Genomic DNA, 16,275 nt, shown 5'->3' with positions numbered 1-16,275 from the left:
AGACGAGATGGCCAGATCCTCTTCAAGCCCACGAGCGCTTGAGGTTTAATAGCTCTTCTGATCACAATACAGGAACAGAGGCCAGACAGGAGACTCCATCACGAAAAAGCGGGAATGACAAAACACAATTGGTGACCGATCTATAAGGTAATCAGCCATACTTTGACGTGGGAGCCAACCGCATTCAGCAGCATACGTAATGAACACTAATTACTGAGCACTGAGGTCTCTTAATTCATTTTAAAGTGGCACCAAAAGCCAAATGAAACAATCAGGACGGTCTTTCATTCCCCTTTTTACTCTAATCAAACTCCTCCTGAGACTCGCAGCGTTTACCTGCTTCTCATTATTGTCTCCATGGCAATCCCTCCACCCGCTATCACCACGGCAACACAAACTCAGAGACCTTGAGTCTGGCGTTGGGTGGCAGGATGACGAGAGAGATTTGGAGATAGGAAAGAATGGACAAACAAACTCACTGAGAGAGCGAGAGAGAGAGACAGAGCAAAAGAAAAAAAAACACGAAAGGAGGGAACAAGAGTGCGAAGGGAATAAACAGTAAAACGAAGAGAAACGCTCTGAATGTCAGCGAAAGAACAGAAGTGAAATAATGCTGAAGAGCTGCTGTTTTGTGAGCCTCAAGGATCAAACCTTCAGCGTTTCTGTCTGACAGCCCTTCTATCACAACAGCATTTGAAACAAACCTCACATGCACACACTAGGGGTGTAACGATCCGAACCAAAAAAAGTGATACACCACCCACGGTACGAACCGCGATACTCTCATGTCGAACCGAACATGCCCCGCCCCCTGCTGCCCTTCCCAGCTCTCACTTCACCTTATGCCACAAATACATTTTTTCTTCCTTGACATTTGATTGAATAGTAATTTGTACACTTTTAACAACTAATAAGAGCTGTATTTTTACTAAATATTATTATAATAATATTATTTACTAAATATACACTAACTTTTGTCTTCCAAATGCAAGTCACGTGACTTGGGTGATCGCTCAATGTGCATTGTGGAAGGAAAAAGAGAGCCAGTTTCCCCCTTTAGCCAGGTAGGCAAAATGCTACCTTTAAGTCCCAGCAATATCGTCATTTTCGTAGCTTGTTACGAGAAAAAAAAAAAAACTCACTTCAGAAAACCGCTTTCCTGTCCTGTCAGCCGTTGTACTATGCTCATAGCGCACTCTCTACAATTATACACGCAAATGTGGCGGCGCTCCCTGTATATCACTTCATATATAAAGCGCAAGAGAAACTATGAGCATGCAACGTTACGTTGTCAATTCGTAAATCATGAAATTAAAGTAAAGTACCAATTTTAAAAACAGAACCGAACTGTGGCTCCAAAACTGTGATATGAACCGAACCATGGCATAGGTGTATCGGTACACCCCTAGCATACACGTACACCTGGCTGCGGTCAGAGAAAGCACCAAACTAGGTGAGGTCACCAAGGAACAGATCACACTTCTACAGACTGACCGCACGATCAGCAGACAGACATCACAGCACCACACAGATGAACCTTTCTGAGAGGTGAGAGAGTAAAGTGAGTGTGTGGATGTGAAAACCTATTTGAAAAAAAAGAGGGCAAGTATGTGAGAAACATAGCGCTTACCTCGCGTGTCTGCGCTGGCTGTGGGAGAGGGTTTTGCAGACTCTCGAGCTGGTTTCTGCACTGGCTCAGGTTTAGAAGAGGGTGTTGGCTCTGGCAGAACTAAGCAACAAACAGAATAAACCGTCAGGACTTTGGCTCATTTGTGCTTGTGTGTGTACTTGCCATAGTATTGGGATGTCAGATTCATCATAAGCAGATTTAGTTTGTTTGGACAGATCACTAGTTCTCAGGTTTTCCCACAAAATTTCAGCTGTGTGTAATTCAGTTTAGTTTTTCCTTTTGTAGTTTAATACAATATTGTCGGCCTAGTTACATGATAGTCACATCACAACTTCCAAACAATGTTACATACATGATTTACAAAAATCTCATCATGGTAAGATTTAAAAAAAAAATATATATAAAGATAGATAAGATGTATTAAAAAAAATTCTGCAGGCCAGTTAGGTCAGTAGTTTTTACTTTTCACATCATTTTACTGTTCCCATGAAGGAAAAAAAATTGCAGCGACTTCCTTTTATTTATTGCAAAAAATAGTGTGAGTTAATTACACTACCTTTTAAAAACATTAAATAAATTAATAATTACGGAGGCATTCATTTGATCAAAAGTGACAGTTGCAATCAAAATTATTCAACCCCCCAGAGACTATTAATTTACAAAATGTAAGCTTTTTCTAAAGATACAGAATTAAAAAAAAAATCTATAACATCTTTAACAGTTTAGTTCATTTTTTACAAATTAAAAGTGATAATGTCAATATATAAATGTAATGCTTTTAAGTTATAGGATTTTTTTGTAATACAGCTCGTCATAACTATTCAACGCTGATGGAGTATGACAACAAACATGGAACTTTTTGGACTCACAGATCAGCAGTATGTCTTGTGCAAAAAAGGCAGTGCTTATGAGCAGAACACCACCATCTCCATGGTCAAACATGGAGGCGGCCCTATGGGGGTGCTTTGCTGTTGCAGGAAATTAAAATCTTCACTGTATGAAAGGCATCATGAATTCTTTGAAGTATCAAGTCTGTTTGTCAAAGATAGTGATGCCTTCGGTGTAGAGACTAAAGCTTGATGATCAATCAAACAGCTTTTCCAAAGTATACATCCAAATCTACTTAATCTTGGTTTAGTCTGTACAGATTTAAATCTCATTCAAAGTTTTTGGTGGAATTTGAAGAAAACAGTGGTAACATGAAAACCAAAGATTATCAATAATCTGGAAGCTTTTTTCAAGTGAGGAATGGGCCAAGATTGCAGTAGATAGGTGGCAGAAGATTCTAAGAACTTATACGGGCAGTGTTTTATTGGGGTTTATAAAGGATAAAATATTCTGTACAATTTTTTTTTTTAGATTTTTAGGGGTTGAATAATTTTGTACATGAACGTTTAGAGCCATTTTTATTTTGTAATCCACTTAGCGTTCTCAGAATCCCTCACATGTGTATTAATAAACTTTTTATAAAAGTTTACTGATGTCTTTGTTGAATCTTTGTTGAATTGTTTTCATAAAATCTTGTTCTCAGCAAAATGTCTAGAAGGTCAAAAAGGGGTTGAATAATTGAACTGTATATTTTGTTACAAAAGACTTCTAATTGAAATAAAGGCTTTTCTTTTGAAATTTCTATTCATTAAAGAATCCAGGAAAAAAAGTATCATGGTTTTCTACAAAAATATTAAGCAGCAAAACTGTTTACAATAATAATATTTAAAATTAGTGACAATAATATTCAACGCATCAAATCAAAAAACACATGCTCAAAAAATAAGATGTAGTGACAATGCAGCTCTTGCCCGACAGAGCATATAACAGTTGAGCATGTTACCTTGTTCAGGTGGCGGTGGAGGTGGCTCTTCAGCCACCACAGACGCAGCTTCGTTATTGGCCATGGAGCGGGTGGTGATGCGGCCCTTGCGGCGGCCCTGGCTATTGGCAGTCTTTCGGCCGCGTGGCGTGCTCTGCTCCTTACCCTCTTCCTCCTCTCCCTCACACTTCTCTTTATCTTTACTGATGTCCCTGCAGAGGCAAAGACGGGGAATAAAGGCTCTCCCTCTGCAATGAACTCAATTTAATTACATCTATTTAGACGATCAAGAGCAAGCAGAGCTCAGAGTTGCAAATGCAGACACTGTGCAAGTTTCTCACCTGCTATAATATATTAGTCTTGTGGAGTTCACTACAGAGTTCCCATAACAGAAGCACACCCAGACAACAAAACCACCCCTGTACCATTGTGTATTCATAGAAAAGTCAGAAATCCCAGTTTTTCACTTTTTGTTGAATTCCTAGAAGTGACATAACAGGTCCCAAGTAAAGCACAGAGTATCCTCCAAACCAAATGAGTTAATGAGGTTAATCTTAAGCTTCTGTTACAGTAAGGCTCACCTCACAGAAAACAGATCATCTCACCTACTTTACAAGACTGCACACTCATGGAGATGGCAATAAAACATGAAACAAAAACATGTATCTGATATTTATCATTTGGGTGGCTTGAGCAAGTTCTTTCTGATATAAAGAGCAAAATTATCAATATTTTATCCAAACATTGCCATTTTGAAAATATATCCTGCCTTGTCTACTAACAAACCTTCACAGTGGAGTTGGGGCAAAAGGGTGAATTGAGGCCAGTTCATCACAACTAAGGAAAAAAGGGGAACAAACTATGGTACTTACTTGGATTCTTCTTTTTCATCTTTCTCCTCCTCTTCCTTCTTCTCCTCGTCCTCTTTCTTCTCTGATTTCTCCGATTTGTCCTCTTCGTTTTTGTCGTCTGTCTTGTCTTCCTGTGAAGGTCGGGTTATCTGCTTTAAAAGGAAAAGAACCACAATAACAGAAGCATTTAGACAGCTGACCTTTTCAAGAGCACAGACCTGTGACCAGATTCCCATCACTAGAAAAAACAGCAGTTTGCCTTAAATTGTGTCAGCCCAGCTATGAAGTAAAGGAATGATTATGTATCACCAAACACCAAATGGGCAATATCATAACTTGCGTTACATGTAGGACTTCAATGAAATATGATTTAAGGCTAAAAAATATTTCAAAGAGAATATTTTAAGTTACATTTACTAAGTTCTCTGTTGCACATGCTTGCACTATTTCTAAATTAGTTGCTGTTAGAATAAATCTTTATGTAAAATAAACTGGAAATAAACCAAGAATTTCTTTGATAAACTTTGCCAGGATTTTGGGGCGGACCCAAGAGTTTTCTACATTTCACTGTTTGCCATTGTGAGAGAGACCACAAAACGGATGTCACATCAGTTTAAAGCCAGAAAGCAAACCAAAATGCATGCTCCAAATCATCCCTGCTCTGGACTGAATCAGACAAAATTCCTGTCTGGTTACTTCTGATCTATCTCGGTCTCTACTTTCTCCAAAAAAAAAAAAAAAAAAAAAAAAAAAAAAAAATGAAGAGTGGAGCTTCAGTTTCACCGTGTGAAAATGTGAGGTAATCCAGTCAGGTTACTTTGTTCTTGTACTTCTCAAAGGGAAAATAAAGACACTTTTCTTGAGCTCATCTTGAGCTTTGAAAGTTTTTAGAAACATAACTTTGTGCTAAATTTTTTTTGCCTTTCGAAATCTTATCTGATCTTCCGTGTGATAAGCACACAGCTCTTAAGATCTAATGCATATGACACAAACACAGAATGTAGGTAAAAGGGAAAATATGCATGACTGACACGACTAACTTTCTGGAACTGAATTTCAAAGGAGGCCTATGCTAAACATACAATTATGTTAACATATGTTATGAACAACAGGACGTAGATGTCACAAAGAAAAAGAAAAGAGCAAGGAGAGGGGGAAAAATATGAATAGAGAAGAAGCAGATGATCAACAGGGAGAAAAGCTAAACAGAGCAATGGCCAGCCAATCAGAACCAAGACATGTAGGTGGGACTCAGATGAACACACTGAGGAAACCCCATCCACACATACAAAACACAATGAACCCAATGTTTTATTTTGGGTAAAGGGAGAGTTTAAAGAGCATCATTCTCATAATGGCAGAATGCAGGAGTAAAATACAATTCCTCCCCCTCTGTTTCCATGAGAGCACATGGCCCAATGTTCATGAACATCCATAAACTTATGTAACAGATCAGATTTTTCAGAACTGGAACCTTTGCATCTGGTGTCATACATATTGTACTACTGTAGAACATTTGGAGATTTTGCAGAGTCAGTGCAGAAACTGAGAGATTTTAGGCGTATTTAATATCAAGAAAAACCAAATATAATTTAATTAGATGTTTTACTTCCGTTTAAACTCTTAAAACAATCATGAGATCTTGTTATTAATGTTATCGACATGTGCAAAGCAGGTGACGTTATGGTATTTGTAGAGATGCACCGATGTATCGGCCGCAGTCTATCGGATCCAGTCTATGTTCATTAGAAATTATTTGATAATGTAGCAAACTAGCTAGTATGCTTTAAGTTAATGTATGTTTTTTTTTTTTACTTTGCTGATTCATAACATGATCAAAACACTATCTATTTTAATGACAACATTTCAAATAAGAGGGCAATTGACAAATACAGGTATCGGCCAATAATTGTTTGTTAAAATCGGTATCAGCCGCAATGCATCCCTAGGTATTTGTAAACAGGCAGAGAGCCACGTCAGTTTTTACACTGATTACAAATGTAGGTAAATGTATACATAAACATCAATGTAAACAAAGCAAAATTATCAAACCAACTAAATATTTAAGTCTCTAATGTGAACATAGCCACAGTCTAGTGTACCGTTACATGTGTAGGCCAACAGTCAGACAATATTAAGTGAAAATGTAAGTGTGAGTAGACAAGGTCTTCTTTAGAGTAAAATTAGACATTAGATCAGTAGAGAAGATCTTTTTCCTTTGGTTTGGAGAGGGAGCCAGTGTGCTAATGGCTCAAGGATCTTTATCATGGTTACTGGCACGGACAGAGGGACCGGAGCCCCTCCTCCACGTCGATCTGTTCCACGAAAGAGAAGCAAAGCACTGGAACAAGCAGAGCTCAGCCAACACAAACAAGCTGAGCAGCTGCCAGATGGGACCAAAAAAATGTCAGAACCTCTGCCACAGAGACGTAGATAACAAATGGGGGTGGGGGGGGGGACTCCGATAATTTAGGTCAAAACAAAAATAAAAACGGCAGAGAAAGGGTCCAATACATGAAATACATATAGCAAGCACAAAGGGGACACCGGATCGATCATTCACGCTCTAGGTTGAAGGGCAGGAGGAGGAAGTGCTCGTTTCAGTGCTCTCTTCGACTTATAGCACATCGACAAACTGACACATGGTTCACAATAAAAGCCCATTTCTGGCATTCAGAGCTCAGTTCAAAATAGGGGTGTAACGGTACACGTATTCATACCGAACCGTTTCGGTACAGGGCTTCCGGTACTGTGCACGTGTGTACCGAACAGTACGGATGCAATCTTTAACAGTTAACATTAGGCTTGTTTTACGCACGTAGGGATGTCACAAGTACCGGTACTTCGGTACCAAGTCCGTACTGAAATTATAAAAATGTGACGATACCAGCATTTCTGTAGTACCGGTAGTCCCGACTCCCAAGTATATTTGGTACCCGCAGCTGCGTTCAGTCGCTTCCGTGTTTATATCAGCGCAGGGCTCCAGACTGTAGCCGAATATATACTAGTGTCTATGAATATTAAACTGCAAAATACTATTTAAATATTACTCCTTCGTGTTCTGCGTCTCTGTGTGAATGACGGGCAGTCGGACGCACGCGCATGACACTCGCTCGCTGTCTTTGTAGCCTCTGCCGTGTGTCACTGTATGAGGACATGAACGCATAAACCGTCACTTCATGAGAATTTACCGTTTAATTTTAGAAAACTGTCATATCATGAACACAGACACTCAAAGGTCTTCACGACAACCCGTCAAAATAAAAGATCTGTTTTACGTGAAGAAATTGACAGAATATATTAGGCTACTGTTGTAGCCTACAGTAGATTTAGCTATGTCTCTATGTAATGATAATACGTTTCTACTAATAATAATAATAATTATGCCTAGATGGTTGATTATTTTTCACTTGATCTTTTTTTTTTATAAACAATGTTTACTTATACAGCATACAGCCTTTAAATGTTTATGTATTATTTACTTATAATTATTGTCATCATAAATAATAAACTTAATGCATTTAATAACTTTTTTTTAAATAGTTAAATAAAAAAAATAAACATAGCTGTGGTACCGAAATTGGTACAGAGTACCGTAAAATTTTTATGGTATTGGTACCGACTACTGGAATTTTGGTACCGTGACATCCCTATACACACGGAACATACCTCAATCCGAGTTCCCACACGAACATTTCACACTGCGTGACTAACACACGTGAGATGTGACAAGTAAACAACGCGAGATCACGCGTGCGTCAGACCGGAATTCTCACGCGAGACTAGAATTATTATAAAAAAATTATAAACTGCCGAAAGTTTGCGATCAAAATTGTCTGTGCGCTGATTTGTAGCGAGAAGGAAAAAAGATTATGGAGTGTCTATTTACACCAAGTGCAAATAGCGTGCCTTGTTGGCAAGTGCTATTCGCACTAGCTTCGCCTAACAATGCCTGTTTGGGAAAAACAAGATTTAAAAAATAATGGCCGTATTTCAACGTTTCAGTGGCATAGTCAGTAAAGCATAAGGCTTAGAGATCCAAGTTTTGACGTGATCGACCCGGGTTCTAATCCGTCTTTTGCAGAGCTCGCTCTTCTCTCTTTTCTTTTCAGATATCACATCGGAAAGGCATTTACTAGGGGTGTGACGAGATCTCGTGCCACGAGATTTCTCGACGAGGTGAAAAACTGTCTCGTGTCATAATGTCATGACGGAGTGTGAGGGTGAAGTTAGGATAGAATAGGCTTGGTCAAAATGCAAGCTCGCGCGGATTGATCCAACTATTGACCCAGAGTGTGACAGGTGTCACCAAGGCCCAGCCACACTAATACATATGTTTTGGACCTGTCCAGCTCTTTCTTCGTTTTGGGGGCCAGTATTCAATTCTCTCTCAGCCATTACATCTATAGACGTACCTCCATCTCCTATCATTGGCCTTTTTGGGGTGTTGCCTGTCGGGTATTCCCTTCCCACTCACTTTTCTAAGTTTGTTGCCTCTCTTACGCTGCTTGCTAGACGTGTCATTTTATTAAACTGGAAAAGCCCTCAGACCCCTTCTCACACATACTGGATGAAGGATGCCCTGTACTTCATGAAACTAGAGAAGATTAGACACTCTTTACAGGGGCCTAACAGTACTTTTACTAAAATCTGAAAGCCCTTCCTTGCATATGTTAAGACTCTCCAGCTGGACCCAGTCTGATTACCCTAACTCCCATTGATAATATGGTGGATTAATTTGTGACCCTTTGTAACACTTAATGTGTATTGGAATGGATGTTTAGGTCTCTTATCAGGTATTTTATGTACACTTGCACGTGTACATTTATGTGTACCTAATTATTACAATATATATTTTTTTTGTGTGTGTGTGTGTGTGTGTGTGTTTTGTTTGTTATCTGGACTGTAACATCACCAATGTCTTCCTTTTCCTTGTCTGTTCTGTTTGTGAAAATGTTTAAAAATAAGAAATAAATCATAAATAAAAAAAAGGATCGAATAGGCCAACACTACTTTTTTATTACGCATCCACTCTAGTTTTGCTTTTTATATAAATAAAAACAATTTAATTCAGGTGGATAACAGTCGCTTTAATTCCATCAGCTCTCCCAACATGAGCTGTTTGAGTCGTGCCCACAGCACTGATTACGTGACGAGAAGACATTAAGCATGTTATGAGTGTGTGTTACGTGTGTTAGTGAAGCGCTCGCATTGTACGAGTGTGTGTTACATGTTAGTGGACTCGACCGTGGTGAGTTTATATTTTAAAATGCGCGTCAGCACCACCGCTCCCTATTCCCAGAGTACGCACGATCGCGAAATTCAAAGTGAAAGTAAACGCGAGTACGCATTCAAACGCGATTTCAATACGTTACCGCTGTTTGCAAGCGGCTACTTGAGGCACGCGAATATCTCCCAATATAAAAGCTATCCCATTGTAATCTCTTAGCTCTGTCTCATGCTTGAAGATAAATTTGGTCTCTATTTGCACTTTGAATATTGAGTAGGCCTACTTATGGAATTATGGTTATTGGTTGCACTTAATATCTATGATCAATTTGTGGGAAAGAGTTCAGTTAGGAGGTCAAAAGAAGCTCATGTGCAGTTCTGAGGTCTGAAGAGACAATCATACAGGAAAGAAGCCAGTTGAGTTTTTGCCAAAACCTTTACAGTGCTTGAGTATTGTTGTCTTTTACTGCATATGATAATTCATACTCAGAAAGTAGAACTGAAAATGACATTCATTACAAGATGATGAGTTAAATCATTTCAAATGCACCTGCAAACAATTTTTCTAGTCATCTATTTCATTATTGAAGATTTCTTAAAAATACGATGTAAAAATCTCATCTCGTATCTCGTCTCGTGAGATAAGTGTCTCGTCACACCCCTAGCATTTAGTTTTTTTTTTTAAATTAAGAAAATGTTCTAAAAATGGTAATAAAGTGCCTAACAACATGTTTAATAATAATAATAAAAAATGTATTATTGGGTAGGGTTAGAGATAGGTGTAGGTCTAGGTGTAGGGAGGGCTTTTATTGTCCCATTAAGGCGGCATCCATTTAAAAATAATAATATTAATAATCATTTACACTCCGTTATTATTGCATCCTGTTAATGTACAACAATACTGAGGTGCAAATAGTATGTATCTGTCAAAATAAAGTATAAATAGCATCTAATTACTATTTACACATATTGCAAAGAACTACTTTTACATGGTGTAAATAGAATATATCACTATTTTAACTTAGTAAATAGCATCTACAGCTATTTGCACTTAGTGTAAATAGCAATTATCGCCAATATAATATGCTATTTTGTGTAGAATCTAGTTGCCATTTACACGGTGCAAATACCATCTAATCGCTATTTGCATTTAGTGCACTTAGCGCAAATAGCCGCTGCCAAAAGATTATGGTGGTGGAAATGGTTGGGGAGACACAGGGACCAATGATAGTGTTCTGCAAAGAGAGTTGGAGGTAAATAAATAATTTTGCAATGTGCTGCTGTTGCGGCTGGTCAAGCAAATGTCTGTGCTTTGTTTCTGTTTGACAGAATTGTAAATATATCTATTAAAATACTGATATACTGGTCTATAACTCCTCCCCGAACTTCCCGCTGCCCTGTATCATCTCTGTTTCATTGCCGATGTAATTGTTAGTCAGAACACATTTCACGCGGCAGGATTTTGAATCGCCGACAAGTCCAGATATTTAGCATACCAAATATCTCACGGGCGTCGTCGATTCTCTCAGCTCACGTCTTTGATCATTCACGCGGGATTGTCACTCGCGTGAATGAGCACAGATTTGCCTATGATTTCGGACCTTTGTCGGCGATTTGGCAAAACCTGCCGGCGAGTCAAAATCGGGCTAAAATCGGGCAGTGTAAACTCTGCATAACCGGCAAACATGGAAGTCCTGCATTGCACGGACGAGAATCAATGAACTGCATTATTAGACCGTTTTCTAAGGCTGCACGATATAGTAAACCATTAAAAAGCATACTATGGCATTATGCTATTATGAATTCACAAAGGCTGCGATTCAATTTAATAAATATATGCCCTGCGGGTTTAATATATACATACGCTCTATTTACATGCGTGTAGGTTATGTACATCTCAGAGCGGCTCCATTGACAGTAAAAACCCCTCACTCTGTTTGCATGTTTTTATATCCACATATTCTTGTTTTAGAAATTACAGTGGCTGTAGATGCCAAATATTAAAGATTACATGAAAATTTGAATTAAATACCATTTGGCCAATATTAAACAAAGATTTGATCTGCTGCAAAGTGCAACAACACTAGGTTGGTGCCCTCTGCAGGTATTTGTCATAATACATAATGTGTACATAAGATGATTGTTTATATATTATGTATTTTAACAGTGTTGTTCAATAAAACCATATGATTACTTGCTTTTGATACTTTATTTTAACCAAATACTATTGCCTCACTGTTATAATATATGTATTTTAAGCCATTTTAAAGGCTCTAATTTTATTACTCGATTAATCTGATTTACTAATTACCAAAATAATCGTTAGTGACAGTCCTAGCAACTTTAGTGTAAGAGCTGCGAAATAAACATACTGGTGTTTCAGCATTTTAATGTAGTGGAAAAGTTCTTTATAAACTTTGAAAATGCCTAAGAATTTTTTTCAGGTAATATTACAAGTTGTAAGTGAAATGTAGAGATATCTTAAAAAAAAAAAAAAAACTTTAAGACTGTCCGAGGGCTGATGAAGGTTGGGGGTAGGGATGTGATAGAGTATTTTCATTTTTAAACATCAACTTCTTCTGGGCTGACTATAGGGCTGTGCGATATTGAAGAAAAATGCGATATGCAATACCTTGTTAAATAATGCGATATTCGATATGCGATACGATATTGCTTTAAGTGCATAAAATCTATTTAAATTATATTTAAAAAATAATAATTAAAAACTGAGAATGATACTATTTATGGGTTTCACATTCTTTCTGGGAAAAGAAAGCATCGCTACAACTTCTGAAAATGACCAGCAGTGTTTTAGCAAAAATGTATGTCACAAATCTGACAATATAATTTTAACATCAATGTAAACAAACAAAAAATGTAATGCCAATATTTAAATACTAAAAACTATTTGCTCTGATTTGGTAATATATAGTCATATCTACCTAAAACTTAACATCAAGAACATCCAGGTAAAAAAAGACACCTGAACTAGGGGTGAACGATTATTTTTGTTATTTGAATTTATCTTTGTTATTAAAAATAAGAACTAAAAACAGTAGTCTTCACATGAATTAAATATACAGACATTTTGACATAACTGTGTGTATTTGACAGTTCGAGTATGTAACAAGGCACAAAAAACAACTGCTTTCAGAGAGGCGGCTTGTGCGCACGTTTCTGTGTGTCAGACAGCAGACAGTGTGAGACTGCAAGGAGTTGTTTTTCGCAAGTCATTGCATTTAATAGCTCTTTTTAACGCCAAACAAGTCACATAAGTAACAGTCGTGTGCCCAGTCTATTCTCTGCTATTTGCATCGACTTAAAAGGTACACTTTTCACATGTTGAAGTAGCCTATTAAAATCATTCAGATATTGCGTGCCGTTGTGATATGCATATCGCGATATGTACATTTGCGATATTTCGATAATTTCGATATATTGTGCAGCCATAGCTGACTTGTTAATTTAAAGGGTTAGTTCACCAAAAAAAGAAAATGTGGTCATTAATTACTCACTCTCATGTTGTTCCAAACCCGTAAGACCTTCGTTCATCTTCGGAACACAAATTAAGATGTTTTTGATGAAATCCGAGTCGCTCTCTGAACTCTTCATAGACAGCTATTTAATTTACACTTTCAAGGTCCAGAAAGGCAGTAAAGACATCGTTAAAATAGTCCATGTGACTCCAGGGGTTCAACCTTCATTTTATGATGTGACTAGAATACTTTTTTGTGCGCAAAAACAAACAAAACAACGACTTTATTAAACAATTTCGTTCTAGCCTGTGTCAGTCTCCTACGCAGTTTACGTTGTAAATACAGTGCAATTCCTGCGTCATCATCACACGCATGCGTCGTGGTGCTCACGTGAACAGCATCGGCTGCCGTAGAACTCGAAAGCTGCACTGTACAACGGAAACTGCGTAGGAGACTGACACAGGCTAGAACGAAATTGTTCAATTAAGTCATTCTTTTAGTTGGTTTTGGCCACTGGAGTCACACAGACTAGTACGGCAGTACGTTTTGGGAGTTCATTTTTGTCCATCCTGAAGTCCGTTTTGCAGAGATGGACTAAAAATGAACTCCCAAAACGTACTGCCAGATTCTGGAAGATGAATTCTTCAAACAGTGGTACTAGAGGATGTGGTGCTGGTCCTTCAAGAGTCACTCTCAACCTATCTGTCCATAAAGCCTATAAAAAAACCTTCTTCATGTATTTTACAACACTTCAGCTTGTGATTCTTATCTAGTGGGGGTCATTTTTTAGGATTCTTTACCTAACTGAAGTCTCTGAGATCCTGACACCTTGCACTTCTGGAGACTCCAGGTAGGTTGCAGCTCTGGAAAATGGTGGCGCTGGAGACTAAAGGGTTCCTGATGGTTTCACCCTTAATTCTTCACCTTAATTCTTAATTCTTTTGCAGTTAACAGGTGTCTTTTCTTCACCACCTGTTTTTGTCAGATCCTGCTGACCCAACGAGCATTTCACTGTCCAATGGTCATGCCTTAACTGCAATGTCTAGTATTGCATTAGTATTGCATCCTTCTCATGGGCATTTAATACTTTTTGACTTTTCAGTCTGAGTTAAATCTCTTTTTTGGCTCAATTTATCTGTAAAAGAAAACATGCCTAATAATTCTGCACACCTGAATCTGCATACCCCTTTTCCACCAAAGCAGAGCCAGAGCTAGATCGGAGCCAGAGCCTAGTTTCAAATCGGTTCTTTGTGTTTCCACACCCAAAGCCCCAGCTCCGAGCCAGGAAAAGTGGTTCTTAAGTAGCACCAAAACATTGCTGGGCTAGAACAGGGCTAGAAGTAAGAACCGATTACGTCAGGTGCTGGGGGCGGTGTCAACAAGACGAACACAAACTTGAGATCCGCCATGTTTGAAATAGCAGCTAATGGAGCTAACAGCTGCTGCTTGTTTGTAATCTCCGTCTATACAAATTACGGCGAACTGCATGAATGCGTTGGATTCGCTGTGTTTTCGTTGTGTTTTGATGCCGATGTAGGATCGTAAAGCCATGTGAATCAATAGTAACGCAATGTTTGCATTGTTGATGGAAGGCTTGTTCGCAGCTGTGCAGACCGATCGCAGTATGATAACGAGTCCAGCGAGAGCATATGACTCCTTATGCTTTTGATTCACTCATGCGTTTTTTATCATACGTGGATCGTGTGCGCAGCGCCGATGCATCTTGAACAAGCCTGGTGTGTGTGTGTGTGTGTGTGTGTTTCCCGCTGCCCAGGATTGCCAGGTTTTCACAACAAAACCCGCCCAATTGCTACTCAAAACAAGCCCAATCGCGTTTCAGGGGGGCTTCCCCGGTAAAAATCACATTTGGGGGTAAAATATGTGTTTTTTTGGCATGGTTGCCTACTAAAATTCGCATTCCCGGGGCTAAATATTACATAATTGGGGTCGCTTCAAGCCGCGGTCATGAAAAAAAGCCCGCGGCATAACCGTAGACTTGGCAACACTGCCGCTGCCTCGCTAGCGTTGCTGAGAAAGATGATACGCAATACAGTGACGTAAGACATGGCTCTGTTGTGGCTCTCAGGCCGTGGAAAAGCAAACGGTTCTTAGAAGGCTCCTCAGTCGAACCAACTATGAACTGGGACTAGCTCTGGCTCTGAATTAGCTCTAGCACTGCCTTGGTGGAAAAGGGGTATCAGTGTTGCTTCAAGCACATTTTAACACAGCAGACTAAAATACTTTATTGACTGTTGTCATGTCATAAGCTGTCATTAGATTACTGTGTGAATTTTTTTATTTGTGGATGTCACTTTGAAATAAATGTTTGTTATATACTTTGGTTGCAGTTGTGCGGTGATAAAAATGTAACTGGTTGTGTAAAATAGGCACATAAAATCATAATATTGAAATATTGTTATACTCCTGAATCGAATCATATTGTAATCGTGTCACAGAACTTTTTGAGGTATCGGAAAATATTGTATCGATTGCTATGAGAATAGATACTGTATCGAATCATGATTAGCTGTCCGATTTACACTGCTAGAAAAGATGCCATTGCAAGAGGTAGGGGAAGAGGTAGATTTCATGGTGACTTTAAGGAAGAGTGTGTTTCGGCTGGTTTAAGGTTCATTAGAGACATTTTCACAAGACACACTCGTGTTCAAAAGCAGCTGGAGCACAATGGAAAAGAACAGAATGCAGGATGTCCTGGATGTGTAGGAACATACATAATGGTTTTTATAATTAGTTACTAAGAACACTTGCACACCACATAGAATGGCTAAATGAAGGTTGCGAGAGAATATTTTGTTTTTACAAAAATTCTCTTTTCAAGAAAGATATTGATATTTTTTACATCAATATTTGGGTCTCAGAGGGTTAAGTGCATCGAGGGAGAGGAAGCAAGAATTAAATATTAATCTACTGTCAATATTCTAATGTTACCTTATCTTTTATTGGAAACCTCAGCTTTACAGTCAACCTTTGGACACACTTCATTCTGTATCTGTAACATTCTGTGACAGAGGTAAAGCAGTGGTTAACACAACCTGCACTACAAATAATTGCTGCAGAATTCTCCATTAGTTTTTTTAACTATTTGAAAGTTTTTCAATTCCCAACAAAACAAAATGCACTTGATATACAACAACAAATGCGAGGAGTGGAATAGTAACTCTGGCTGATATTCACTCGTGAAAGATGCAACTGTAGCACATGGAAAGCTCAATAAAAATAGTATAATTGTTTTCAAAGCCAAATGAATGAACAGTAAAG

The 16,275-nt window shown here is 38.4% G+C and overlaps 2 protein-coding genes across 6 annotated transcripts in view; both read right to left on the bottom strand.

Moving 5' to 3' along the window:
• cenpv (centromere protein V) overlaps positions 1-16,275 on the bottom strand; it is a 278,526-nt gene that overhangs the window by 134,532 nt on the left and 127,719 nt on the right. The window lies entirely within an intron of this gene.
• The window catches only part of ncor1 (nuclear receptor corepressor 1), a 137,653-nt gene that overhangs the window by 47,864 nt on the left and 73,514 nt on the right, over positions 1-16,275 (bottom strand). For all 4 annotated transcript variants that reach the window (XM_079815098.1, XM_079815099.1, XM_079815096.1 and 1 more), the window contains exons 15-17: positions 4,313-4,443; positions 3,462-3,652; positions 1,631-1,729 (exon numbers count right to left, since the gene is read on the bottom strand). In XM_079815098.1, coding sequence (XP_079671224.1) covers positions 1,631-1,729; positions 3,462-3,652; positions 4,313-4,443 — 421 coding nt within the window. The remainder of the gene's footprint in view (positions 1-1,630; positions 1,730-3,461; positions 3,653-4,312; positions 4,444-16,275) is intronic.

The sequence above is a fragment of the Gobio gobio genome (genome assembly GCF_949357685.1).
Source record: "Gobio gobio genome assembly, chromosome: 4".
Lineage (NCBI taxonomy): Eukaryota > Metazoa > Chordata > Actinopteri > Cypriniformes > Gobionidae > Gobio > Gobio gobio.
Note: the sequence above shows the minus strand (reverse complement) of the source record. Positions and strands in the feature narration are given on the sequence as shown.